The sequence below is a fragment of the Mesoplodon bidens genome (assembly GCF_964165515.1).
Source record: "Mesoplodon bidens genome assembly, chromosome: 18".
Taxonomy (NCBI): domain Eukaryota; kingdom Metazoa; phylum Chordata; class Mammalia; order Artiodactyla; family Ziphiidae; genus Mesoplodon; species Mesoplodon bidens.
The window spans coordinates 724,539-751,144 of record NC_138175.1 but is presented as its reverse complement, the minus strand read 5'-3'; the positions used below and the strand labels follow the sequence as shown (position 1 = coordinate 751,144).

General features: G+C 59.1%; 3 protein-coding genes across 3 annotated transcripts; 2 read left to right on the top strand and 1 right to left on the bottom strand.

Moving 5' to 3' along the window:
* The first annotated feature begins 5,340 nt into the window (after window positions 1–5,340).
* LOC308606129 (mitochondrial inner membrane m-AAA protease component AFG3L1-like) lies at window positions 5,341–13,383 on the top strand. The gene is made up of 7 exons (XM_081216651.1): window positions 5,341–5,517; window positions 7,482–7,619; window positions 7,830–7,982; window positions 9,262–9,369; window positions 10,011–10,135; window positions 10,236–11,721; window positions 11,968–13,383. The coding sequence occupies exons 1-3, from the start codon at window positions 5,386–5,388 to the stop codon at window positions 7,956–7,958; spliced, it is 399 nt and encodes a 132-aa protein (XP_081072777.1). The 5' UTR covers window positions 5,341–5,385; the 3' UTR covers window positions 7,959–7,982; window positions 9,262–9,369; window positions 10,011–10,135; window positions 10,236–11,721; window positions 11,968–13,383.
* LOC308606527 (mitochondrial inner membrane m-AAA protease component AFG3L1-like) lies at window positions 9,285–16,484 on the top strand (the record flags this gene model as incomplete). The annotated part of the gene is given in 8 exon segments (XM_081217465.1): window positions 9,285–9,369; window positions 9,648–9,699; window positions 10,011–10,193; window positions 13,269–13,432; window positions 14,294–14,409; window positions 14,645–14,954; window positions 14,957–15,000; window positions 15,082–16,484. Coding segments are annotated over 8 exon segments (1,521 nt in total). The 3' UTR covers window positions 15,649–16,484.
* A 1,727-nt stretch (window positions 16,485–18,211) lies between these two features.
* DBNDD1 (dysbindin domain containing 1) lies at window positions 18,212–25,418 on the bottom strand (the record flags this gene model as incomplete). Its single annotated transcript, XM_081216648.1, has 4 exons — window positions 18,212–18,591; window positions 19,301–19,441; window positions 19,604–19,750; window positions 25,388–25,418. The coding sequence occupies 4 exons, from the start codon at window positions 25,416–25,418 to the stop codon at window positions 18,434–18,436; spliced, it is 477 nt and encodes a 158-aa protein (XP_081072774.1). The 3' UTR covers window positions 18,212–18,433.
* Between the last annotated feature and the right edge of the window lie 1,188 nt (window positions 25,419–26,606).

Below are 26,606 nucleotides of genomic sequence, written 5' to 3'. Positions count from 1 at the left end.
TAATGGGGCCTTTAGAGCACAGATGGGCATGTCCTGAGTAAGACCCATCCCCCCCAGTACATATTTGGCATCTGACGGAAGGGTGGGGGGCTCCGGGGGTGCTTGTGGGGCTGGACTGGTGTAATTTCAACTGTTCCTGCTTCACACGTGCACGCTACAGGAGGAGGCTTGGGGACTGGACCAGTCATCTAGTCTGTGGGCCACAGGTGTTCTGAGGGGAGGGGGTTGTGTCTGAGAGTTGGTGGCATGAGTGCCAGCCTGTCTCATCACTTATTTAAAAGTAACACCTCCTAAGGAATTCCCTGGCAGTGCAGTGGTTAGGACTCCACGCTTTCACTGCCGAGGGCCCGGGTTCGGGGAGCTGAGATCCTGAAAGCCGAGAGGCTCGGCACCCCCCCCCCCAAAAAAGACAAAAAACAAAAAGACAACTGGTGGTGCAAGGTGACAACTCACACGTGGGTACAGTCACTCATGATTTCAAAGAGTGTGAGAAACTGTTTTAAATTTTCCTTCTTGTCTGGAAACGTGTGGGGTTGACGTGGGCCCACAGTCCCCACCACCGGGGCCGTGCCCTGATCCCAGGAGGGCACGGCAAGTTCTCCTGCAGCCCTTCCGAAGGGCACGCTGCCACGTTCCACTCTGCCCCTTGCCGCCCCAGCCGCGTCCCTTCCGCTCCAGGAGGCACCCGTTCTGGGGACATTGTGTGCTGGAAAGCATTTCCCTATGCTCTGAATCCTCCTTCTCTGGACAGTTAGATATGATTGTTTCCTGAGGTCAGAGTTTGTTTTTTCTCTTAGGAACTAGTGAACCAAAGGATGCTGGTCCTGGACGGATGGAGAGAAGAGAGGAGGAAAGCGGGACGACTTTGCCTGGTGGAAACGGTCGCAGAAGGTTTGTGCGTGTCTGAGGACCAGGCCCAGATGGCCTGTCACTTTTCCGAAGACGTAGTCCCTGCAGGCTCGGGCTTCGGACAGCTTTTCTGCTTGTGTTGCAAAGATTCTAAGCAGTGGATTTAATTTCTAAAACCGCGGAGATTTCCATCTGAATTTTTAAAGACCCAGAGAAGCGATCGCCTCAGGGATGCTGGCTGCTTCTCCGGGGTGGCCCAGGGAGCTGCAGCGCTGCTGTGGTCTCCGATGCGGGCAGTGGGCAGGTTTGGCCTTGCACATGGAGGCCGCAGGGAGCGGGGTCAGGAGGGAGGGTCTGGGCGACCTCTCCCACGTCTGTGAAAGGAAATGGCCGTTTTCATGCAAGAAGCACCCTCATTTACCTGTAACATGTGTCTGTGTTCTATTTTTCCACAGGGAGAGGTTCCCTGGGTGACAAGGATTTCCGCAGTCTGGCCGTTCTGGGGTCAGGTGTTGCTATGAGATTTCTCTACTTCTGTTTCCGAGATCCTCGGAAGGAAATCACCTGGAAGCACTTCATGCAGTATTACCTGGCGAGAGGTCTGGTGAGGGACTCACACACTGCCTGCTTGGGGTGAAGGTGGCCGGTCAGCCTCGGGGTGCAGACGCGCGCGGCTTTCCTTTCGCCAGTAACTGCGCCGCCCCACGCCCACGCCCGTGCTCGCTGGGTGGACGTCTCTTTTTTTTTTTTTTTTTTTCCGGTACGTGGGCCTCTCACTGCTGTGGCCTCTCCCATTGCGGAGCACAGGCTCTGGACGCGCAGGCTCAGCGGCCATGGCTCACGGGCCCAGCCACTCCGCGGCATGTGGGATCCTCCCGGACCGGGGCACGAACCCGCGTCCCCTGCATTGGCAGGCGGACTCTCAACCATTGCGCCACCAGGGAAGCCCCGGACGTCTCTTTAACATCACGGCCCGACTCATCTTGCATTAGCTTTGGCTTCTGACACTTGGTTCTGTTTGTTTATCTTTACACTTCATTCTCGAATTGGATTGAGAGCTTTCCTCCTCTTAGGGCGCCCCTGCCCTGCTGGCTGGCCCTGGACGGGGCAGAGCCGGCGCTGTCAGCGCTGGACTCTGACTCACACCAGCAGAGTCCCCCCGGCTTGTCCTGCGGGATGCTCAGGCTGGAGTGTAAACTTCCCCAAGCACAGAGGCCTTGCTTCCCTGTTGCCCTGAACAGCGCACGATGAAGGTTGGGCTTTCCCTCTGTGTGGTGATGTCATAAGGAGTTCTTGTTTTCCACCAGGTCTGTGGCTGGGGCCTGTGTTGTCTTCTGTCCTCAGGCTGGGGGCGATGCTCCCTGTGTAATGGGGGAAAGGCTGCTGCAGCCCCTCTCCACTAAGGACTTGCCCCTGTAAGTGTGGTCTGGGCGGGGTGAGGGTGGGGTGAGACCAGCGTCCTGTGCCTGCATTTGGGACAGGTTCCAGAGTTTCCTTGACGTCTGACGTGGCTTACAGAGACATGGTTGTTCCAAAACGGCCTGGAACACGTAAGGGCGACGTGTTCCCTCCCCAGCCCACCTGACGCAGCCCTGCGCTCAGCTCCTGCAGTGCCTGGTGGGGCCCGACTCTCGTCTGGCTCAGTTAGACGAGGACCAGGTCCCGCTCACTCGGGGGAACTTTCACGTAAGCTGGGAGAGTCCAGCACGTGAACGTGAGGGCTGCATCCTCTCCCAGCCCCACCTGAGCTGTCTGAGGAGATCCCCTGATAATATCTTCAGGTGTCACAGAAACAAGTCATCTTATGCACAGAGGTCCCTGGCCTGGAACAGACGTTCTTTTGTGAAGGGGTTGTTTGGGAACAAAAAACTACAATATTCCAAAACCTCAGTTGCAGTCTTCGGTTTCTGGGGGATTTTTTTTTTAAATGTATGTACATTTTGTTTCTTTTTTTAATATGTATATATATATATATATATTTATTTATTTATTTGGTTGTGGCACGTGGGGTCCTTAATTGCAGCACATGGGCTTCTTAGTTGTGGCATGTGAACTCTTAGTTGTGGCATGCATGTGGGATCTAGTTCCCTGACCTGGGATCGAACTCAGGCCCCCTGCATTGGGAGTGCAGCGTCTTAACCACTGGACCACCAGGGAAGTCCCAGCAATCTTCATTTTAAAACAGCATTGCTTTTTTTCCTGATTACAAATGTAATACATGCTTGCTGCAAAAAACTTTGGGGAAATAAATAAAAGTATAAAGAAAGAAATCACCATCTGCTAACCCAGGCTGGCCTTTTGTTGTGATCCTCCTGGCCGGTCTGAAAGCGGAGCTGCTCCCTCTTTTACACCCTCCGTCTGACTGTCCCGTTGCACACTCCAGCAGTGGTGCTCCACGCTGGGGGAAGTGGGAGGGGTCAGCTGGGCAGGGGTCCCGCAGGGCAGGGAGGATGCACCATGCCCTCGCCTCCATGAACCTGAGAGCTGGTGGGGCCTGGCTGGCTGGGGCTCCGTGTGTTGGCAGAGAAGCCAGGGCGGACAGTCAGCTGGAGTCCTGTCTGCCGTGGTTTCAGCTGTGTTTCAGGCGTGTGCAGGAGTCGGGTGGTGGCGAGGTTCCACACTCGGTCGTGTTCTTGCCGTGCAATCCTCAGTCTTCCCGTTGTTTCCAGGAGGAGCTGTGGTGTTTCCAGTGGTTATGGTGGTGTTGACAGCAGACTGTGTCCGAAGTTCCCCAGAGGGCGTGCGCCTTCTGGGCAGCAGGCTGTTTAGGCAACAGCAGCTAGCAGTCCTTGGGGCTGCACTTTCATTCTCGTCGGCACTGTTTTCTTGTGGTGCCTGCTGTCCGACCAGGGATCGAACCTGCAAAGCCCGGAATCCTAACCACTAGGCCACCAGGGAACTTCCCTCCTTCGGGATTTTTAAGCCAGTTTGGAGGCTTAGTGCTCAGATGTGCCACATTTTAATCCCTCTTCTTGCACTGGTTCCTGTTTATTAAAATAATCCCAGGCTAAAATTGTCCACGTTAGTAGGAAACAAAACCAAGACCTGTCCTGCGGAGTGTGAGCTGCCCTCGGAGAGTGGCGCGGCCCATGTGTGTGAGGCTCGTCTGAGGAAGAGGCCCAGGGTTGCTATGTCGTGTCCTGCCTGGGACCTCAGCTCTTCTGACTGGTCGTCTCTTTTCTAGGTGGACCGGCTGGAAGTCGTGAACAGTTTGTGCGTGTTATTACTGCCCCTGGGACATCGTCTGAGGTGAGGGCTGGGTTCAAGGCCGGTGTCCTAGATGTAGATTTTGGTTTCAGCGTAAGGTGTAGTTTTCTGGGAATTCCCTCGTGGTCCAGTGGTTAGGACTCTGAGCTCTCCCTGCCAAGGGCGCAGGTTCAATCCCTGGTTGGGGAACTAAGATCCTGCAAGCCTCGCGGCCAAAAAAAAGGTATAGTTTTCTGTTTTTTTAGAGAAATGCCTTCCCTGGTTTCACTTTCCAGCACCCACTTGTGCTCGTTTGTTTTGGTGACACGACAGGAACAGTCTTCCAAGTAGCGCAGGACCCTCATAAAGCTATAACTGTGCTTCAGTTTTGCCAAGTAACACATGACAGCTGCCAGCTGAGATCTGGAAGGGGGAAGAATAAAATGACAGAGGAAGGCGACGTCAGCTGTCAATGGGCATTTATACTTTGACCTCAACCCTAAGCCTGTGGTTTGGGGCCAGGACAGGTGGCCTGTGAGAGCTGCTCTGGGCTTTGCTGGGAGAGGTGCTGGGGAGGGGCGGCGGCTGTGGGGGGCACCCCCTACAGCGCCTGGCACCTTGGTCTCTGCAGAAGTTTGTGTGGTTCAACATCAGCAGCGTGGACACCTTCGAGCGCAACCTGGAGACCACCCACTGGGAGCTGGGCATCGAGGTCCCGGGGCAGACGGCTGTGGTCTACACCACCGAGAGCGATGGGTGAGTGGGTGCAGCTGGGCCCGGTACTGGCCACGCGGCGCTTCCTGCTGTGCCCGCTCAGGCGTGTTACAGGTGTTCTCCAATAGTCACGGTGTCTGTGGTGGAAGATAAATTTGTTGGCTCGGTTTTTATGGAGGAAAGAATTGATCAGGGAAATGTTTAGCTAGGCAGCCTGAGGACTGTGTGCAGTGGGCTGGGAAGGGCTCCGCTGTGGGGAGGCCGTGCTGGGTCTGGAGGGGTGAAACTCGATTTCACCCACAGGTGAAATTGAGCAGGTAGGTGTGCGTGGATGGGGGAAGCTGCATATACAGGTTGGCACATTAAAAAGCAAACTGTTCCCTTTTGTGTAGCAAAACCAAGTTCTGGAGCCGTCCACTGTTCACGGCCTGGAGGCAGTGTTTCTGGCCTGTCTCTCAAGGGAACGTGACAGATGGTTTTCTTGGACTTTCTAGGTCTTTCTTGCGAAGCCTGGTGCCCACCTTTCCCCTGATCGGAATCCTCCTCTATGTCGCGAGGAGGGGCCCGATGGGGGCTGGGCGTGGCAGGTGAGGAAGGGGCCTCTTTACCGTTGGCGAGACCACAGCCAAGAAGATCATGAAGAACACCGTCGGCGTGTGCTTTGCGGACGTGGCTGGTTGCGAAGAAGCCAAGTTGGAGGTCATGCAGTTTGTGAATTTCCTGAAGAATCCCAAGCAGTATCAGGACCTCGGGGCCAAAATTCCAAAGGTACTGATTTGAGAAAACATGGTGATGCTCTGAGCTTCGCCCTGGTTCACTGTGGACAGAGCTGGGACCGTGTAGCTTGTGGTAATGATGCTGCGTCTTGTTAATCACAGTGGGGAGTGGAAATCCTCTTATCTGATCAGCTGTTTGAAACTATAAAACTGGAATCATAGGGACAGTGCACGCCCACCTGGAGTGTGTTTATTTCACCTTCAAGCACAAACATACATCTTTGTTGGTGTGGTGTCTCGTTTAGAGCACAGGCCTTCCTTTGAGTTTGGCCCCAGTGATCAAATTCTCTGTCAAATATCCTGCACAAAGCACTTAATGTCTATAGTTTTGTTTCTTTAAAATGAACTGAGAACGTAGAAGCAGTCTGAGTGCAGGATCCTATATTTTTATGACTTTTTCTTACTCTTTTAGTTTTCTATCCATTCAATTTGGCAGCATTTTTCTTTAACAGTTTGCCTTTATTACTTTATCATCTAAAGCCTTCAACTTTGTTTTCAAAGAAACAACTTTCTTTACTTATTATCAAAGTATATAATTAAAATAAGTACACGGAATTCCCTGGCGGTCTAGTGGTTAGGACTTGGGGCTTTCCTTCCCATGGCCCGGGTTTAATCCCTGGTTGGGAAACTAAGATTCTGCAAGCTGCGTAGCATGGCCAAAAAAAAAAAAAAGAAAAAGAAAAAACCATCAAGTACAACTCTCGTAAATGGGTTTGGGATCAGATGCAGCTGTCTCTCGGGAAGCCCACGACCCAGTAGTGGGACAGGTGTGCGGTGTGGACGCAGGTTGGGGTGCTGTGCAGAGGAAGTGGAGCTACGGTGATTCTGGCCGCTCCGTCTACCTGCAGGTGTCTCTGGGTGTCGCCCTATCGAGGGCCCGGCTGAAGCTGTGAGTCCTTTTCCCAGAAAGGTTTGCGTCTCACATAGAATAGATTCACAGATCCCTCGAGGCATCCCTGGGCCCTGGACCAGGCTACGAGCTCTCGGGTGGACAGTGCTCACCGCATGGACCTTCCTGGTGGCCCCGTGCTTCCCCCAGAGTGCCCTGAACAACAGGAGAGCATGACTGACCGCTGGGGCTTTGTGGGCAGGAGGTTTGTGCTTCTGTTTGACCACCTGGTGAGAGCTGGCTGGAAAGTCAGGTGTGGGGGGCACAGAAGGCACCCTGGGTCCCATGACCCCTGCCTTGAGGAGACCCTCTGTGAATCCACATTCACGGGGACGTGGGGCCCTGACGCCTTGTGGTTTTGAGTTTTGTGGCTCCCTCCTCCCTCCCTTTATGTATTTTATTTTTGTCCTTAAAGACTTAAAAAAACAACCTTAGAGTCTCCTCTGAAATAAGTAGATATTAACCCACACCCTCGACTACAAGTGGAGCAATGTGAGCCCCACTTAAATCTCTCCTCGTTTCTCAGGCGTAATGGTAAGCCCGGAAGGAACACTGAGCTGTGTTTCTGGGGCGTGAATTGTGAATTTCAACCTTAAGTAAGCGTAGAAAAAGGCAGGTTGTCGATCAGGAAGCACAGGTGCCAGTGACCACACACAGGGGCCGCCTTCACAGCTGCCGGTGGGCGCGCTGGACAGAATCACGTGACCAGGTCTGGGGCGTGCGCTCTTGTTTGTCCTGGTGTGAGTTGGTGTGTTTCACAGGGCAGTTTGGCAAAGACCATTAAACATCAGACCGCGAGATCCAGCGAGCTCTGCCCTGGGAGGGTTGCCTAAAGAAATAACCTGCTCGGCTGTACTGGGGGTGTGGGGGGCTTTCCCATGTCTGCAGCGTTTGAACGTTTCATGGTGAACGTGCGTTCATTTTACAAGCAGAAAGTATCACACCGAAAGCAAACCTCAGCCGACCCGCGTGGAGCAGGCCTAGAAAACGCCTGTTCAGTAGAACGTGACTTTCTCCTCGGCCCCATCTGTGCCCTTTCAGAACCAGGCATTGCCTTTCTGTTTCAGGGAGCCATGCTCACTGGTCCTCCTGCTACCGGCAAAACGCTTCTCGCCAGGGCGACTGCGGGGGACGCCAGCGTGCCCTTCATCACCGTGAATGGGTCCGAGTTCCTGGAAATGTTTGTCGGCGTCGGTCCAGCTCGGGTAGGTGGTTGCGCCCTTGTCCTTGCCCTGGGCTTTGTGTGGGACCCTGGCAACAGGCGCAGAGTGCAGATGTGCAGCGGGAGCCGGGCGGGCAGGCAGAGCAGCTGAGATGAGAGTCGAGTTCCAGAGGCGAGGGCTCAGCTTGGTGAGCGCTTTAGTCCTGTGTTGGTACCAGTGGCAAAGCAGACCCTGCGTGGACTCCTGTTTCAGGTCCATGACGTGTTTGCAATGGCCCGAAAAAATGCTCCCTGTGTCTTATTCATTGAAGAGATTGACGCGATTGGCAGGAATCGCGGCCGTGGGCACTTTGGGGACCAGGGCGAGCAGGAGAACCCCTGAACCAGCTGCTCGTGGAGATGGACGGTGAGCGGCTGCACGACTGTCCGCCAGGCCTTCCTGTGTGCGGGACCTCCCCGGGCGAGAACCCCTGCTTGCTCTCTTTTGAGGAAGGCTGTTTTCGGCACACACGGTGCAGGAAGCTGCCCTCAGAGCTCAGCGCAGGACGGGCCGACACCCAGGCTCCTTCCACGCTGGCCTCTGACTCGGGGAGGTCCCAGCTCAACGTGACAGCCCAGCAGCCCTGCCGAAGCTTCGCGGGAAGAGTCTAGGCGTTCTTATTAGTTTCCAAATTTGGAGAAGCTTTCGTTGGACCTTTGGCAGGTCTTGTCCTCACTTTGGCTTTGGAGGTGTGTTGGGGTCCCCGACAGGACCCAGGGTTTGGTGATTCGCCTGGAGGACTCCGTGTTTAGTTGGATTCAGGACCACGGTTGAGTGCAGTGACAGGATACAGCAGAATCCCAGGGAGCAGGAGCCTGGTGGCCAGGGAAGCCGGCCACGGTCTCTGGAGCCCTGGAGTCACAGGATGCAGCTCCTTCCCTGGCAACGGGCTGGGTGACACTCGGGAGTGGGGTTTCCCCTGGGGGCTGGTCACGTGGCAGCCTCTGCCCAGCATGTGCCACGATCCCAGCCTCCCAGGAGCAAGGCAGGTGCTTCGCAGAAACCACACGTCTGCACGCACAGTTGAGGCGCAGGGAGCCCCTCTTATCGGGGCGGTCCTGAATCCCAGGTCCCAGAGGTGGGCGAGGGCCCCCGTGAGCAGGCCTTTCTGCAGATGAGTGCTGGGTGAGCTCAGGCCCTCGCCGCCCCACCTGCCTTCCAGTCGGGCTCCCTGAGCCCAGCAAGCTGTCCAGGGCCTGGATGGAGGCAGGTCTCCGCAGTGGCCCAGGGCCCCGACGGTGGAGGCTCTGCCTGGCCCCTGCAGCTTGCCGTGTGGTGTCAGAGGCTGGCCGTAATAGACCAGTAATGAATTAGGATGGGCGTCCGTGGCCTGAGGAAGGTCTGGTTACCCACCAGTGCATGTGCGCCTCAGTCAGCATTGGGGGCCGCGGGGACCAGAGCCACTGGTTGCCTTCTGAGACGAATCAGAGCTAGCCCTGGGCGTGAGTGTCCGCCCCACACTGAGCAGCCTGTGCAGTGGGCTGTGGGCCCGCAGGAGAAGCAGGCCCAGCGTGGGGCTTCCAGGGTGGGCGGCAGGGGTCCTGGGAAGACGGCACCAGCTGCGCAGGGGAGGAGCCCTGGGAAGAGGAGAGACCCCTGCTGCCTGGGCCCCCTCCTTGGGCTCACCTGCTTCTCTCATGTCCAGGGTTCAGCTCTACCACAAGCGTCATGGTGCTGGCCAGCACCAACCGCCGCGACCTCCTTGACCTGGCCCTGACACGGCCCGGCCGGTTTGACCGTCAGATTTACATTGGTGAGTGTGCTGGTTGCCTGGGTGCTGAGGCTTGGCTCTTCGCTCCTTTGGGTTAAAAGTTTGGTTAGATCTTTAGCTGTGTCTTTGGAGGAGATTTTGATCGGGGTCCTAAAGCCGTTAATACAGTGTTGTGAAACGGTGGAGGTACGTGGGCGCCCCCCACTTTGGGAAGAACAGGTGTACTGGGGACTGGGGGAAGGTCACTGCAGTCCCTGCAGGTGGGAGCAAGGTGACAGACTTGGATCCCTCAGGCGGACTCCCGACCACTGCGCCACCAGGGAAGCCCAGATCCCTCAGCTTTTACTTTTGTGACCCTGGCCCTTGCCGCCGGTGAGGAGATCCTGGGAGTTTAGGACTTGAGTCCGCACGGACCCCGTGCTGCCAGGGCGGCCAGAAGTTGCTTGTGGTTGGGTCCCTGTCCTGGGATGGATTTGCGTGGACCAGAAGCTCCACGGTCAGGAAGTTCTCTGATGTGTTGAAGAGCTGAACGTACGTGACCTGTGGGTCGTTTCTGCCGCGGGGAGCTCCCTGGCCCAGGTCAGACAGCCGAGTGTGCAGCACAGACACGCAGGGGAGGGCCCTTGCAGTGAAGTGGCTGCAGGTGGCCCCGCCCTGACCCTCAGTGCCTCTCTCTCTGTTAGGCCCCCCGACATCAGAGGCAGGTCGTCCATCTTCAGGGTCCACCTGCGTCCACTCAAGTTGGACGAGAGCCTCAGCAAGGACGCCCTGGCGAGGAAGCTTGCGGCCCTCACTCCAGGCTTCATGGGTGAGTGTGGCCAGCTGGGCCGTGCGGGTCTGGGCGTGTCGTCGGTGGGTGGTGTCTGGTTGTGCCACTTGCTCCTGGCATGTGCTACCCTTGTCTTTAGAACTTTGGAGTCTGATGGACATATCGGAGGCCTCAGAGATGATTAGCCCCAAGGCTGGCTTCTGCCTCTTTGAACTCCTGCCACCCCGGGAACATAGGGTGGTGATGCCTCGTCCCCTTGGCATGCTGCCCATTGAAGGGGTCATGGTTCAGCACTTCCCAAATTGGATGACAGACCTGAGTCTACACGTCCAAGAAACTGAATAAACTCCAAGACGTCCACACTGAGATACAGTGTAATCCACGTTGGTCAGAGATAACGAGAGACTGTTGAAGCCAACCAGACAGAAGGGACACCTAGTGGGGCCGGGTCTTCAGTAAGGCTAACAACCGATTCTTCTTGGAGACCATGAGGCCAGAAGGCAGCGGATCTGGCAAAACTGTTCTTCAATAGGGGAGGAGAAATAAAGGCATTGCTAGATTGTTTTTTGAAGTTGAGGGAACTTATTATATTTAAACCTGCCCTCCAGGAAATGCTGGAGTCCTTTGGGCTGAAATGAAAGGGTGCTGGCCAGTGACTCAAAGCTGTGTGGGGAAATAGCCCTGGGAAAGGGAACTGCATAGGTAAACGTAAAGGCCAGCATCCTGTGTGTTTTTGGTTTGCAGCTCCTCTGTTTTCTCTTTATGATTTAAAGGGCAGGTGCTTAAACCCATAAAGACATGTCTGTGTTCATGGGCACACGACGTAAAAAAAAAGTAACCTGTGAAGGTGGGCGGGGCTGTGTAGGAACAGAACCTTTGTACATTGTTAAAGCTGGAAAGGGAAAAACTGGTTCTAACCTTCCTGTGGAGCTGCCAGGGGACTGAAGAGCCAGCACAGCCTGTGCAGAGCAGAGATGGAGGACACACCTCCCTAATGCAGCACTGACTACAGAGCCCCAGTCAACAGAGTGGGGCTGCTGGCGCAAGGGTGGGCGTAGACCACTGGAGTAGAGCTGAGAGCCTAGATGTGCACTTGTGCATCTCGGTCAGTTGTTGTTGTTTTAAATTTATTTTATTCATTTATTTTTGGCGCGTTAGGTCTTCGTTGCACGCGGGCTTTCTCTACTTGCGGCGAGCGGGGGCTACTCTTCGTTGCGGTGCGCGGGCTTCTCATTGCGGTGGCTTCTCTTGTTGTGGAGCACGGGCTCTAGGCGCACAGGCTTCAGTAGTTGTGGCTCGCGGGCTGTAGAGCGTAGGCTCGGTAGTTGTGGCGCACGGGCTTAGTCGCTCCGCAGCATGTGGAATCTTCCCAGACCGGGACTCGAAACCATGTCCCCTGCATTGGCAGGTGGATTCTTAACCACTGTGCCACCAGGGAAGTCCTTGGTCAGTTGTTTTTGTCAAAGGTGTGAAGACCATTTGATGGGGAAAGAACAGTTTGTTCAATCAAATGCGCTGGGTCAACGGTGTCCACAAGCAAAAGGACGAAGCTAGACCTTAGACCACATGCAGTGGTCGAGTCAAAATGGCTAAGAGACCTAAACTGTGGAGCTAGAACTATAAAGGTCTTTTTATTTTATTTTATTTTATTTTATTTATTTATTTATTTTTTGCGGTATGCGGGCCTCTCACTGTTGTGGCCTCTCCCGCTGCGGAGCACAGGCTCCGGACGCGCAGGCCCAGCGGCCATGGCCCACGGGCCCAGCCGCTCCGCGGCATATGGGATCCTCCCGGACCGGGGCACGAACCCGTATCCCCTGCATCGGCAGGCGGACTCTCAACCACTGCGCCACCAGGGAGGCCCTATAAAGGTCTTAAAAGCAAATCTCTGTGACCTTGGATTTGGCAATGGTTTCTTAAAGCACAAGCAACAAGTGAGAAAACAAATTAGATTTTTTCAAAATTAAAATCTTTTGTGCGTCAAGGGACATTATTGAGGTGGTGAGAAGACAGCCCACAGAATGGAAGAAACTATTTGGAGATTATGCATCTGGTAGGGGTTTATAATCCAAAATATTTAAGGAACCCAATTTAAAAACGGGAAAAGGATTTGAACATTTTTCCAAAGAAGGTATACAGATGGCCAGAAAGCACATAAAAAGGTGCCCAGTGATATTAGGAAAATGCATATGAAAACCACAGTATGACATCACCTCACACCTACCAGGATGGCCATAAAAGGCAGATGGATGAGTTGCCAGGGGTGTAGGGAGACGGCCGTGCTCGCATGGTGCTGGTGCGGATGTAAGATAGTGTGGCCATGGGGATCCACCTGGCAGTTCTTCAAGCAGTGAAATACAGTTACCGTATGACCCCAGTTCCACTCCTCGGTATCAAAGAGGATTGAAAACATTTGTTCACAAAAAGGCTTTACACAGATGTTCACAGCAACGTAATTCATAATAGCTGAGAGGTAGAGGGCACCCCAGTGTCCAGCGGTGCGTGACTGGATGGATGGGTGTGTGTGGAGTGGGTACAGAGGGCCAGCTCTACTGGCCACGTTATATCAGGGACTTGAGCGTCCGTGGAGTTTGCCATCTCCTGTGGAGGCCTCGGGGCGACTGTGCATGTGATGGAACCTCATTCAGCTGTGAAAAGGAACGAAATACCAATATACACGCTACGGTAGCAGATGAACGTGAAAATGCCGTGCCGAGTGAAAGAAGCACACACAAAAGTCCACGTGTCGTGTGATTCCATTTATGTGAAACGTCCAAAAGAGGCAAATCCATAGAGATAGAAAGTAGGTTAGTGGTCGGCTGGGCATGTGTACAGGAATTAGCCACATACGTCACATCCGTGATGGAAATGTCTGAAATGAGATCAGGGCAATGGTCGCACATCTTGATAAATTTACTAAAAGTCTTTGAAATGTACACTTAAAACGGATAGATTTTACGTTAAATAAATCATACCTCAGTAAATTGTTCAACCAAAATACTGGCTGAAAGCAACGGTGACTGACAGGGCAGGTCCCATTTCCTTCAAGTCCTTGACCTAGTTTAGCTCTGGTCCCTCTGCTGGAGATTTTCCTCTAACAGCCCGCCCTGGGGCACTGATGGGACTGTTTCTCCTTTTCCGGGTCGGGTGCTGCTATTTCTAATGTTTGCAGTGAAGCGCCCCTGATCGCCGCCCGCCACTTGAGTCCTTTGGTCCGGGAGAAGCTCTTGGAGCAGGCGGTTGAGAGGGTCATCGGAGGCGAGCCGGGCAGTGCTGAGGGGCGGTTTCCAGCTCTGACCCACAGCGGGCCCACCCTGGGGCCCCAGCTTCACTTCAGTGAGCTGCAGCCGTGGACAGTTTTCCAGACCAAAGTCTGGGACTTGGGATCTGCCAGTGGCTTTCGTGCTCTTACTCGAGCAACATTTAGAATTTCAGAGAGACGTAACCCCCAGGGCGCTGCTTCAGACCCAGGTTCGGGTTCTGCCCGTGGCTGAGAGGCAGGTTTTTTGCGTGCTTCCTTGGGAAGCTTCAGCGTGGGGCAGAGGTCTCCCAAGTGCCCTCCCGTGGACGGAGGTCAGGGAGGTGTCCGTGCGGCCAGCAGCTGTCCTTCATGATCCCGCCCCACAGCTGTGAGAGCCAGCCCGTCTCCAGACAGCAGGTTGGCAGGGCTGCTTTGTCTTTGCTTCACGTCTTATTGAAGTGTGGCATGCACAGACAAGTGTCAGTAACCCAAGGCAGTCGCCGCAGCTGCTTGACGCTGTCCTGGGGGCGCCGCTGAGCTGACCAGCCCTGAAGGTGAGCTCACGCGGGTCGTGGTGCCTTCTCTGTGCCCTGTTCCCTGCCTGCGACTGGGTGTAGGCGGCGTAGAGAATGCTCCTGGTCTCCCTGCGTCCCGCCTCACTGCCAGTCAAGCCACAGAGAGTAGCTCACCCCCTTGGCTACACACGGGCCCGCAAAGGCACCTGCCGCTTGCACGGTGGGGTGGGGCTTCGGCAGAGCAGAAGGCAGTGTAGCGTCTGGTATGGGGGGACAGGCGCCCAGCAGGCCTGAGCAGTGTGCGTGGAGCGGACAGGCTGTCCTGGGTGGACGGAGGCCCTGACTGGCCCCCAACATGCCCACAGTGCAGAATGGGGCCTTGGCGCCCACCTCTCCGCTGTCCGTTTGTCCTCTGCCTCTTGCCACGAACTTGACTTGCAGGTCTCGAGAAGAAGACGCAGGCCCTGCAACCCAGCGAGAAGATGACGGTGGCCTACCATGAGGCTGGCCACGCGGTGGTGGGCTGGTTTCTGGAGCACGCAGACCCCCTGCTCAAGGTTGGCCCTCCCCCTGCGCATCTGCGGTGTGGTTCAGGGCCCACTCCCCTCCCGGGGGTGCTGTGTGGGCACGGTGCATTCCAGGTGGCGGCCCTCTTCACTCTTTGAGGATGTAATGGTCTAGAATTTGTTACAAGATTCCTTGAGGGGTGGGTGGGCAGAGAGGGGGGTGCTGGTTCCAGGAGGGGTCTGGAGGTTCCATGTTAAACTCACCTCACTCTAAACTTTCCCCTGACGGCTCCTCCACAGCTTCCTGGGACGGCGGGACAGAGGGGGTTTCTGTGTTCATCCTTGGGGTGACCTGTCAGCGCTGGGGCCCAGGGTTTCCTCTCCTCCTCCGGGATGCCCGGGGACCCTGGGGGTAACAGGGTGCGTCTGCTGTATCTGGCAAGTGTCCATCATCCCCCGGGGCAAGGGGCTCGGCTACGCCCAGTGCCTGCCCAGGGAGCAGTACCTGTACGCGCGGGAGCAGCTCTTCGACCGCATGTGCGCCATGCTGGGTGGCCGCGTGGCCGAGCAGCTGTTCTTCAGGCAGATCACCACGGGGCCCAGGACGACCTGAGGAAGGTCACCCAGAGTGCGTACGCCCAGGTAAGGCGGTGGCCGTGGGGGCTGGGAAGGGGGCTCAGGGCACCGTCCGCCAGGCTCACGCCCGCCCCTCGCCTGCCCCAGATTGTGCAGTTCGGGATGAGCGAGAAGCTGGGCCAGGTGTCCTTCGACCTCTCCCAGCCTGGCGAGGCGCAGGTGGAGAAGCCGTACAGCGAGGCCACGGCCCAGTTCATCGACCAGGAGGCTCGGCGGCTGGTCAGCTCTGCGCACGCGCGCACCCTGGACCTGCTGATGCGCTGCCGGGAGCGGGTGGACAAGGCGAGTGGGGCCGGCCCGTCCCCAGGGTCGGGACGGGGGCCCTACAGGGCGCCGATCGGACTGCCTCACGTGGCCCGGTGTGCAGGTGGGCAGGCGGCTGCTGGACAGGGAGGTGCTGGAGTGGGCCGACGTGGTGGAGCTGCTTGGGCCCCGACCCTTCGTGGAGAAGACCACCTACGACAAGCTCGTGGAGGGCACGGGTGGCCTGGAGGAGGACACGTCCCTTCCCAAGGGGCTGAAGGGCTGGCGCCGGGGGCCGGAGGAGGGCGGCACGGAGTGCCCCATGCAGGAGAGCAGCCTCCAGAATCTCCAGAGAGCAAATTAAAACGCGTGATAATCACAAATGGGTGTTTTCAGGTCAGGGTCCTCTGAGCCCACGGGGATTCCAGCTCCCAGAACGTGCCCTTCCACCGAGGTGGGGGCTGGGACCCTGTTCCCGAGTCGGGGGGAGGGCAGTGGCTGAAACTCACCTGCCCCCTGGGGGCCTGCGTGTAGGACCCCCTGGGCCTCCCCCAAGGTGGGTGGTGGGCTCATCTGCTGGGGACAGCTGCCCAGTGGGGGGACATCGGTGCTGGTCACCTCACCTGCCCTGGGGAGAGACGGAGAGGGGGCTTTTGGCCCAGTTCAGAAATCCTCAAGGTCTGGTGAGGTTCAGAATTGAGGAAAGGAGAATACTAGCCGGGCGCCAAGCGAGCAGCGGTCAGCGGGGTGGAAGACCAGTGAGTCTTCGTGGAGGGGCCTCGCCACTTCCACAGGCGGGGTGTCTGGGGGGGTACCCCAGTGGAGCCACCCCTGTTCTCAGGGTCGGGGCCTTGCCAACCGTGCGTCTCCGGGAAGCTGCGTTCCTTGTGGCCCGTGTTGTTAGGGTCCAGGAGAGGGGGCTCTGGGTTGCTCCACGTGGTAGGACAGCCACCGGGGGTCGTAGCTAAGCTCTAGGGCTGAGCCTTCCATTCCCCGGTTGGTCCTGGAGCGAGACCAGGGCCCAGCCCCCGGGGAGTCGGGGTGAGTGGAAATGGCCCCGCGGGTCCCCAGAGCACGGCCAGGGCGTCGGAGTTGTCAGACTTGTGACGGTAGCAGCAGCTGCGGCCTTGGGGTGGGCGACGCGGGCTGTGAGAGCAGGGGCACCGCCCCACGTGCCCGCCGCTGCTGTCCCGGCCGTGGCCACACGCTGGGCCTCGGGGATGAAATTTTCCAAATGGTTTGGTATGTTTGCCTCAAAAATAGAGTTTCCAACTTGGGACAAACACTTCCAACCTTGTCGTTTGTGAAATGTGTATTGCTGAATTTCTGAGATCTCCGGGGCTCGCCCTGTGACGCAGCCTTGAACACTCAGCCTCCGTGTGTTGAGCTGCTTGGCGTCCTGCAGGGGCCTGTCCTGGGGCTCCTTCTGATGGAGGTGGGGTGCTCTCTCCTTGACCCCAGGAAGGACCCACGTTGTCCTGAGCCTGGGGGTCTGTTCCTTGGGAGACTGGGTGCACCCCTCCCCGGGTCCAGGGCACCCCCCTGGTGACAGCACCCGTGCCTGCGTGCCCCACGCTGCACCCCCTCCAGTCTCCTCAGCCCCCCTTCACCTCGCACCCCGTCTGGGCCATCGCCCCACCTGGGCCGAGGCCTGGCCAAGGATCTCGGATTAGGGAGGCTCACCCCACAGGAGGAACCGCCAGGCACGGGGCACGCGGGCTGCATCTCATGGTGGTTAAAACGGTCAGGGTTTAGGCTTCGTCCTTGGTCTTCTGCTCACGGGCGGACCGGACCCTACCTGGCGGCTGCCTCCCCCGGAACCTGCCCCAGGCTGGGGAGAGCCTCTCGGGAGTACCTCTGCCTCTTCCAGCCTGGGCTTGTGGGGGCAGGGTCTTCGCTTCTTTAACGCCTCGAGAGCCAGGGCGCTTGGCCCTGAAACGTGACCCAAATAAGAGCCCAGGGTGTGTCACAGTGGAACCCCCAGTGGCTTTAGCTGGGAGAGGACCAGAGCGCGGAGCTCCTGGAGGCCCCTAGAGCAGCCACCCCCGGCCCGCACGCCTGAGCTCCCACATCAGCTGGAAAGGAAGAGACTGGTCAGCGAGACTTAGGACAGGGTGCCGTTTTAATCCTGCTGTTTGGAAATGCGATCTGCAGAAGCCTAGCAAGAAGGTGGGAACTCGGCGCGGGGGAAGACCTGGGGGGCGGGGGGCGCGGCTGCCCTCACGGGATCCCTTTTACGTGAAATTCTTGGTCGTGTCCGGAAGACACCTCCGTGGTGCTGCCCCTCACGTGCCCCTCCTGGTGCACAGGGCGACCCTTTTCCTGGCGGGACGTGCTGTAGCCACGCCCAGTGGGCCCAGCATGTGCCCAGGCCTGTTTTCCTTCCCCAGAAATGTTTCAGTGGAGAAGGGGTCAGGGCAGGAGGCCTTGGGGACTAAAAGCAAGCTTACACGTTTATTTTAAAAGTGTTCTTGGACTCGCTGTCTGACTGGAAGCCGGTTCCGTCCCTTAGTATGTAAGCGTCTGGAGCAGCCGAGCCTGGCGCCCCTGAAATGGGGGCCAGGCACTGTGCCCAGGTCCCCTCACGTCCCCACGCCCCTCGGGCTGCTGCACGTGTGTGCGTGCCTGTGTGCGTGTGTCTGGTGGGCCGCAGGGGCTGTCATGGCAAGGACGGGGCGAGGGCGAACCTCGCCTGCCCCTGCCCTGCCCGGCGATCTGAGGCAGTCGTGACATATTTGGTGTTCCGAGCTCAGGAGGTGGGTCTGGCTCTCAGGCAGGGACCACGACAAGCAGGGTGTTAGGGTTTGGGGGCTCTGGTGTCGACACTTCCCGGGCGGCAGGAGGGGCGCAGGGTTGGAATCAGGCGGTTAGGGCAGCAGGTGTCCCGCGGGCTGGAGCTTGGCACTGCCGTTCAAGACTGGAACCCCGAGCCCCCCGGGGGGCTGCAGAGCGCCTCTCACGGGCAGATCCCTGCTCACTGCACCCCTACCCGCGAGTCTGGTGACAGACGAGAACGCCATTCCTACGGACAGAAGTCTCGTCTCATCCCTGGGCCTGGTCCCTGATCCAGCGACCAGGAAGAGCTGGACGTAAGGCCACTGGGCTGTGCTTATGCGGAGGCGCCACGTGGGGCGGGCAGCGTCCACGGGGCCACGGCTGCCCGGACCTGCCCCGCCTCGGCCCCGGGCCAGCCGGCCTAGTCCTTCTTGGGCCTCTCCACGGTGAGAAACGTGTCCACAACGGCAGGCTGCCGCTCGGGGTCGCCGAAGGGCTGCTTCTCACGGTTCTGCTCGGCCCTGGTGCGTGTCCAGGAGGGGGAGCGCAGACAGCCGGCCCTGGGCAGCGGGTGCAGGCCTGGTGGGAACGCGGGCTGGGGTCAGTGTGGCTTGGGGTCCCAGGTCACTCCTTCAGCTACTGGGCTGGGCCCGTGTGTGCCTCCAGCACGGCATCGGGCCACACGTTGGGGTCCCCTGGGCACCAGCAATGTATACACGTGGGTCTGGGTGCAGCCTGGCCAGGGGCTTTCCTGTTGTCCCCAGGAGGGTCCCCGTGCAGCTGAGGCGCCCGCCCTGGGGGTGAGTCTGGCCCGGAGCAGGTGCCACCCACTCCCTCCCCCCACCCCCGCCTGCATGGGCAGTGAGCCGGGAGGGGGGACGGTCCCTGGGCCCCCATAACCGCGGTGGCTCCTGTGCCGTTTCTGCGGCCTGCGGGCTCCAGCGCTTCCTGGGAACTGAGCTGAGGAGGAGCCAGGACTGGTGAACACCACCCACTTTGTGCTCTGCCTACTTGGGATTAAACCCAAGTAGTGAAATCTGCTTTCAGTGGGACTGTGGCTGTGGCCTTATGTTGGCATTTGAAAAGTGAAATTAAGGAGGGGTAGAAAAATCCCTTAGAGCCGGCAGATAGGCGTGTGAAGTGCAGAAGTGGTGCCATGTCCGCAAACACTTAAACACGCGCCAGGAAGGAAATCATTTTCCAAAATGGGTCTCCAGGGAGCAGTGCTGGGTGGCCTGAGGCCCCAGGACCTCCCGCAACCCCCTCCAGACCCCGGCAGCAGCCCCACCTGCGGGTGAGTCGCTGGCCAGGTTCTCGTCATCCGAGTCGGCAAAGACCTCGGCCAGCTCCTGGTCGGACATGTCAGTCAGCTCGGTGAGGTCCAGGAGGTCGAAGTGCACCTCCAGGGAGGAGACGCTGCTCAGGGGCTCTGGGGGCAGAGGGGCGCGTCAGCGGGGCCAGGTGAAGGCCAGTGCGATGGAACGAGGTGGGGCTGACCCATCCCCGGCGCCTGCTCCCCGGGGCGCACCTGAGGCCCAGGGACCCGCCCCTGGTCCAAGGGAGCACGCCAGGACAGGTGGGCTGTACTTACGCCGCCTCTCTGTGACCTGCAGGAGACCCGGTGCCGGTACTGGGACGCCCACCTCCTCCTCGGCCACAGGTGAGTGGCTGCTGGTCCCCGTCCCAGGAACGGGGGTGCCCAGGGCAGCCCTTGGCACCTCGACCTCCTTAACTACCCCTGCAACAGAGAAGGCGTTACCCGGGAGGGGACTGCGGTCTCCCACCGCCACCCCCAGGACGCAGGCTGGGAGGACTTGAGAACCTGGCCCATCGAGCCCTCCCTTGAGGCTCTGGGCAGTGACCACAGTGGCCAGGGGTGACCTTGGGTCAGGAAGCCCGACGAGGGGCAGAGGGCTTCTCCGAGGACGCTGCCGTTCCCCGTAACCCTGATTTCCAGACCCTTTGCCCTGATTACTTGAGCAGGAATGACCACAGGTCTCACGGGGACACTTGTTGGTCCTGTCGGAGACCCCAAGACACCAATACTGTCACCGGTCTCTACTTTCTGGTCCAGCCTACGGTCGGGTGGGCGGTTGTGCATTTCCTTGCCCTTTGGCGCCCTTTAATCCAGAATGGCCCCAGCCCACCTGTCTGTCCCATGTTGTGTTTGAATCCACATAACACGTTCTCACATAAAATGATTCCCGGACGGTGGACACAGCCACCCCTCTCCACCGACCATGCCTCCGGACTGGGAATGTTACTCCAGGGTTTTTTCTATGCAATTCTTGTTTTTATGTAACGGCTCATTTCATGTTATTTTTTGTCGGGTGAGAGGCGAGGACTCTCGGGGATCTGCTTGGTGGAGACTGTGCCACCCGGGGGCGGGCCCTCCACCCCACGGAATGCTTGCTGTCACCAGGGCAGACACTGCTCCGTCCACACCTCCTACCAGCTCCTCTGGAGTGTTCCAGGGCCCTCTGCCCCACACGGCCAGGGGTCCCAGTCATCTGGCAGGCACGTGCCCTGAGGCAACGGGACCCCTTAGCTCCCTGGTGTCCCCACTGCTGCTCTCTCCTGAGCCCCCCTCCCCCGACAGCTGGGGGACCCCCAGCTGAACCGCTGCTCAGTAAAGAGTGAAGAATGCCCTCCCGCTCCCTCAGCAGTGTGGCCGCCCGTCCCAGGGGTCCAGCGCCGAGAGCTGGGTGTGGACAAAGCCACAGGAGCAGCTGCCAAGGGGGGGGCCAGCAGGGGGTCCCAGTGCCGACAGCTGCCAGTGAGGGGTTGGCCTGTGTGGCCAGCAGCCCGGTGGGCCGCGTGGGTCTGGAGGGTCCCCGGCTGGGTGGGATTTGCAGCTGCAGAGCTGGCTGGGGTCGCCCCTGGCTTCTAGGAGGGAACCGCTCCCTGGGAAGTGTGGCTGAGGGGAGGTGGGCCTGCTGAGTGGTGGGGCCTGCCTGGCTCTGCCCTGTGCTGTGTCATCACTCAGGGCCCAGGGCTGGCCCACTGGACTGGGGCTGCGGATCTGGTTTCCACCTTGCTGCCGCATTTGGAACGTGGTGTCTGAGCATCCTTGGAGGATAGGGTTACGCTCCCTGGTGTCCCGGCCCGCCCAGCCCAGCAAGGACACCTTCCCGACCAGAGGGCACGGGAGCTGGGGTGGGCCGGGAACCTCTCCAGAACATCAGAATCCCTGCTGAGGGTCGAAGGCCCAGGAAGCCCTTGGGGACCTTTGCTCTGCAGGAGCGTTCTGCTTCCTCAAGGTGGGGTGGCCCGGCGGCCCGGGTCCCCCTCCCCAAGGGTGCACGCATGCCTTGAGTGTCTCACTCTGCTTCCACGTGTGTCCCATCGTGGGGGGTGACTGGCCGGCTGGGGGCCCGGCTAGGTGCTGCCATTTCTCTGGAGCCTCCCGATGGGGCAGGTGGCTCTGGGTTAGTAACAAGAAGAATGACAGTGGCTCATGGTTTTCTGTGCCAGGCAGAGTTCCAGCAATATGTTTTTCAGCTAACGTCACAACCAGCTACGAGGAAGGGACAGGGAGTCTTGTCCAGTAACACCGAGGGCTTCAGCTTGTTGAGCGGGAGCTCTCAGCCACCACCTGCCGGCCAGCAGAGGGAGGGGAGACCCTGACCTTGAGCCCACAGGGAAGCTAGGCCCTGACCAGGTGGAAGGGGACTTAGCATAAAAGGTGGGGCAGAGGTGGGGGTCTCTGCTCATAATGGCCCTCTCTCACCTTATCTAGAAAAGAAAGCGCTCTTCACCTGTGCATCCGGCAGATTCCTGAACGGGACTCGGATGAACAAAATAGGTGATTCCTGCCCTCTTGAGGTGGGGCAGGGCTGGGGAGCCCTGGGGGTTGTGGTCCCGCTTTGGGGACAGGTCTGAAGGAGGGTGGGAGCGGGGTGATAGCTGGGGAGACAGCACCATCAAAGGCCCTGAGGGGAGCGTGGCTGCCTCTGAGGAATGGCCGGGGTGGGTGAGGGCGGGGGACACCAGTGGGGGGACACCTCTGGCTGCTCTCTGAGTGAGCTGGGAGGGTCCCGAGCTGAGTGGGACAGCCTCTACCTGCATGTTTATGGGATGGGTTGCAGTCCAGGTGGGAAGGGGGCAGTCCACAGGTGCTGAGATGGGGACAGGGCAAGGAAGCAGGACCTCCTTCCCCATCCGGCCTTGGGTCAGGGGGCTGGGTATGCAGATACGCCTCATTATAGATCCTAGGATCCAGGGGTCCCAGACAGCCCAGGACAGACCTCCAGCCCCTACAGGCACAGTGGCCTTTTGTACTCATTGTAAGAAGCACATTTTATCAAATTTCAGCATCCCTGAAACAGCACACCATCTAGTCGATGGTGTCACAGAGCCAATGGAAAATGGTAGCGGTGAACTTTTAAAGTCACCTTATGTCTACTTTTTTATTCTTTTCATCTCCCTTTGGCAGTTGTCTGGTCTTTATTTTGTAAATCCTGGTGTCCTAGCCTGTGTCAAAGCTGTGCAAGGGAGGAAGAAAAAGCAGAAGATGCAACTTTTGGCGTCAAGGACACTGATCTTTTGGCTGGAAGGATGTGAAGGAAGCAGGACCTTTGCTTGGTCCTCGTGCACAGCAGGTGCACCATAAATGCTGGTTGAATGAATGAGCCCAGGACCCCACCCCAGAGTCACTAAGCGGCTGTGCTAGGAATCACCTGGGTCTGTCTGATACCCTCTCGATAAGCCCTTGTAGGAAGAAGGGAGAAGCTCTTCACGAGTGAGACCCCCTGCGCTTCCTGGGGTGTGAAGCGGAGTGACCGATCACACAGGCAGGCACAAGGGCAGGGGTCCTTGGCAGCCGGGCCAAGCCGTAGGCTGGGTGGGTTCAGCAGACCCCAGGGTTGCCCAGGCCAGGGCAAAGGTGAGCGGTGTTTCTGATGCCCCAGGGTCAGCAGTGGGCCAGCAGCCTGGCAGAGCCCCCAGTGAGGGAGTGAAGCCCTTGGCCCCTGCAGGGGGCCTGCTGCCCTGCCCTGGGGAAGCAGCACCCGCGTGGGGAGACTGGAACTGGGGGCCCAGGGCCTGGTATGAACGGATATGATAGCGTTACCCGGTGCTACGCTGCTGACCTATTTTCCAGCACATTCGTGCCAAGAACTTGGCCCAAATCTCAGGTTCCCTGCTGTGTGCCCAGGGCTTTGCCCCAAGCATGGAGGAGGTGCACTGCACATACCCAACACGAATGAGTGAAGTAATGAAGTGAATGAGTGAATAGCATACAAACCAGCATGGCTGCAGGGAGGGAGGGATGGGCGGCGTCCCCCATTTCCCCAGCCTCTGTCCCTGGAGTCGGTGCTCCTCCTTGGAGCATTTTGAGAATGCCGGCTGGGCCCCATCTAGGCTCAGCCCCCGCAGGGCAGGGCCCAGGCCTCTCTGTCTCCCAGTCAGACAGACTTGGAGGTAGGTGGGCTAGAGACTTGGGCTCCCAAAGGCACCTTCGAGAAGCACACCCCATCCTCTCCCCTCCATGTCTGTGCCCTTTGATATTAAGAAATTACTGTTAATTCGTTTAGGTGCAAAAATGCTGTTTTAATTATAAAAACCTTACCTTTTAGAGGTAACTTCAGAGATACTTAAGGATGAAACAATATGTCTAGATTGGCTACAAATGACTACTGAAGGAAGGTGGGTGCAGGTGGGTGAGCAGCCGGCAGGTGGCACGGGGTGAGGGGCCGGGGGGGGCGCTTTACCATACTGTTCTCTCTACTTGTGTGTGTGCCCCTCTCTCCAGAGTAAGTTCCAAAAAAGTCAGCGAACTCAGAAAATGACAGTCACAGCTACCCACGCGTGATGCCCCCATGTGGGCAGGACATGGCTACGGGGTAAGAAGCGTGTGAAGCCCACCTCCCGCTGCTGTGGCCCAGCCCCACCACGGTGCCTGCACAGAGGAGCTTCCTGGTAAATAACATGTCTGAGTACTGAATGAGTTAGGTCTCTGGGGCTCCAGTAAGTGATGTTCCGAAACTGAAGGGTCGTTAAGCTCCCCTCCCTCAGGCCTGCCCTCTGCTCCCTCTCTGTGCAGGCAAGGGGGGGCCTCCACTGAGAGAAGGGGACACGGAGCTCAGAGGGGCCTGGCTGCTTTGCCGGCATCACCAGCCCTTGATCTCCAAACCTGCCCCATCAAATCCTCGCAAAGCCGCCACCCGGAAGCCCTGGGGTCCTCGTACTGCCAATGAGAGGAAAAAGCTGGGTCCCTCCCACAAACGACAAAACAAAGAAAACCCACACCCACTAGCCCCTGAGTGTCCCTGGTGGTGCTCGGAGGGCGCGTGACGTGGGCCCCTAGACAGCCGTCTGGAATGCACCTGCCCAACTCACCCTGCAGACAGAGCAGTAGGTGGACCCACTGCTTCAGAACACCTCCAGGGCCAGCATTTTGGTCTCCGGAGCAGGCCACTGGTGTGGCTAGGGGACCCCCAGCGGGCCCCTATGTGGTCAGGGAGTGGCTCCCTGGTATGGGACCTCCAGGGAACCCCGGGTGCATCTGGGGCCTGGCCGGGTGGGTGGAGGAGCCCGGCAGTTTGCATCCAAGTTCCGATGGCACAGGAAACCCCTCCTGAAAGGTTCTGGGAGGTTCCTAGGAACCTGTCCTAGGAAAGGTTTCCCTCCCACCAGGCCAGGGCCAGAGTAGGGCCAGACTCCATGGGGAGAGACCCCCGGTACATCTCTACCGTCCCGACAGCTGGCAGGGGCCGTGAGGAGGGGTCACTACGTGCACACCTGCCCTCCCAGATGTGTAAGCTCCTGGGCCTCGCCCCGGCAGCCAGCAACCCCTGCCGGCGTGGGAGCCCTCGCAGTCGGAGCCAGGTGCCCCCCCCACCCCCGCTCCGAGCCCCTATCTCAGCCTGGTGCCCCGAGGATCCCGGCCGCGGCCTCCTCGCCCTACCCCCAGGGAGGCTCGGCTGGGCCGAACAAAGCAGACGCGCAGCTAGGAGGGCAGCATCCCCCCCACGCCTCGCTGACCTGGATCCCGACTCTGGCCCTGGCACGCCCCATCTTCCAGATCCCCGGCTCCGCTGGGAGGGGGCTCAGGACCAAGCTCCGGGCCAACCACTCAAGAGCGCGCCAGGCACCGCTGCCTGGGTCGGGAGCGCGGAGGACGAGGGGGCGGGGACGCGGTCCGTGCGCCCCCCGCCCAGCGCGGGGGCCGTTCCGGGCGGTGTCCCCGCTCGTCTTCCCGGGAGCGGCGCACTAGGCTCCCCCCGCTTCGGCCCGGCGCAGGGGGACTCGGAGCTGCCGGTGGGTCTTCACGGCCCCGGGGCGTGGCCGATGTGTGGGCCCAGGGGGAAGGGGCTGCGGGCCGCTGCGGGGAAGGCGCAGCTCGTGGGCTCCCGGGGGCTGGGGCCGCACTCACCTCCCGGGCTGGCGCCCTCCGGGGGCTCCATGCGGCCGGCAGGGCCTGGGAGGGGCGCACGCGGCGGCGTCGTCACCCGGCCCGGGCGCCCCTGCAGCTGCGGCGGCGACTCGGCCCCGGCTCCCGGCGCAGCGCATTGGGGCAGCAGCCGGGGGGCCGCGGCGGCGGGGAGGAGCCCGCGGGGCGGGGCGCGCAGCTGCTCCGGGGCCCTGTTTCCCCCCCCCACCCCCCACCCCGTTCTCCTTCCCTGGCCCCGCAGCACAGGTGCAGCCCCGCCCCGCCCCGCGCGCGCCCCCTGCCGGCCCCTGCCCCTGAGGACCCCTCCCACACGGAGGCTACCCTCTCCTGCAGACCCACCCCGACCTGGCCGCGTCCCCCAACGCTGGCCCGGGCCCTGCGGCCCCTTGCGCGCGCCCTCATTCAGCGGCCGCGCCGACTTCCGTCCGTTTGTTCACCCCCGCAAATTTGTGGGGCGCCAACTACGTGCCGGCGCTCTGCGGGGTATGGAGGGGCGGGCCTAACACCCTAGGGCCCTTAGGCCAAGAATTGCGGATTGTGATAAATGCTATGGAGAGACACGGCGAGGGGCCGGGGTGGGGGGCGGCGAGATCGTCTAAGGGCTAGGTTGGGGGCAGGGGCCGGGGGAAGGGAGGTCAGGAGAAGGAGGCGGGCAGAGAGGGGGCCCCCCCGGAAGGAAGGCAGGCAGGGTCTGGGCGTGCTGAGAGCACCAAACGGTTCGATGGAGCCCCACTTCCAGACGCTGGACCCTGCACGAGGCCCTGGAATGCGGCTTTGTGCCAGGCCCTTGGTGCATTAATTCTTCCGGGGAATCCTTAGAAGACGGGATCCTGATTTTCCAGGGGAAGCTGAACACAGGGTAGGCAGCCGACCAGGGTGCCACAGCCGCGTGCTGGAAGCCAGAAGATCCAAATGCAAGCCCATGGTCTTCACAAAGACAAAACAAACCAAAGAAAAGCATCAGGGAGACAGTTTGTTCCCAGCTGGGCGTGGAAAAATCCGCAGAGGAGGGAGGTGAGTGTGAACTTGGTGTTTGCGGGAAAGGCATCCTCCCAAAGGCAGGTTGTCCATATACAGCTTCAGCCAACGCAGGGCCTCACCACCTAGTGCAGCCCCAGTCACACGGAGCCCATGGCCTTTGAAACGGTCAGTCAGTGAGGCAGGCTAATAGTTCCCATTTTTCTTTCGTTTACAAAACAAA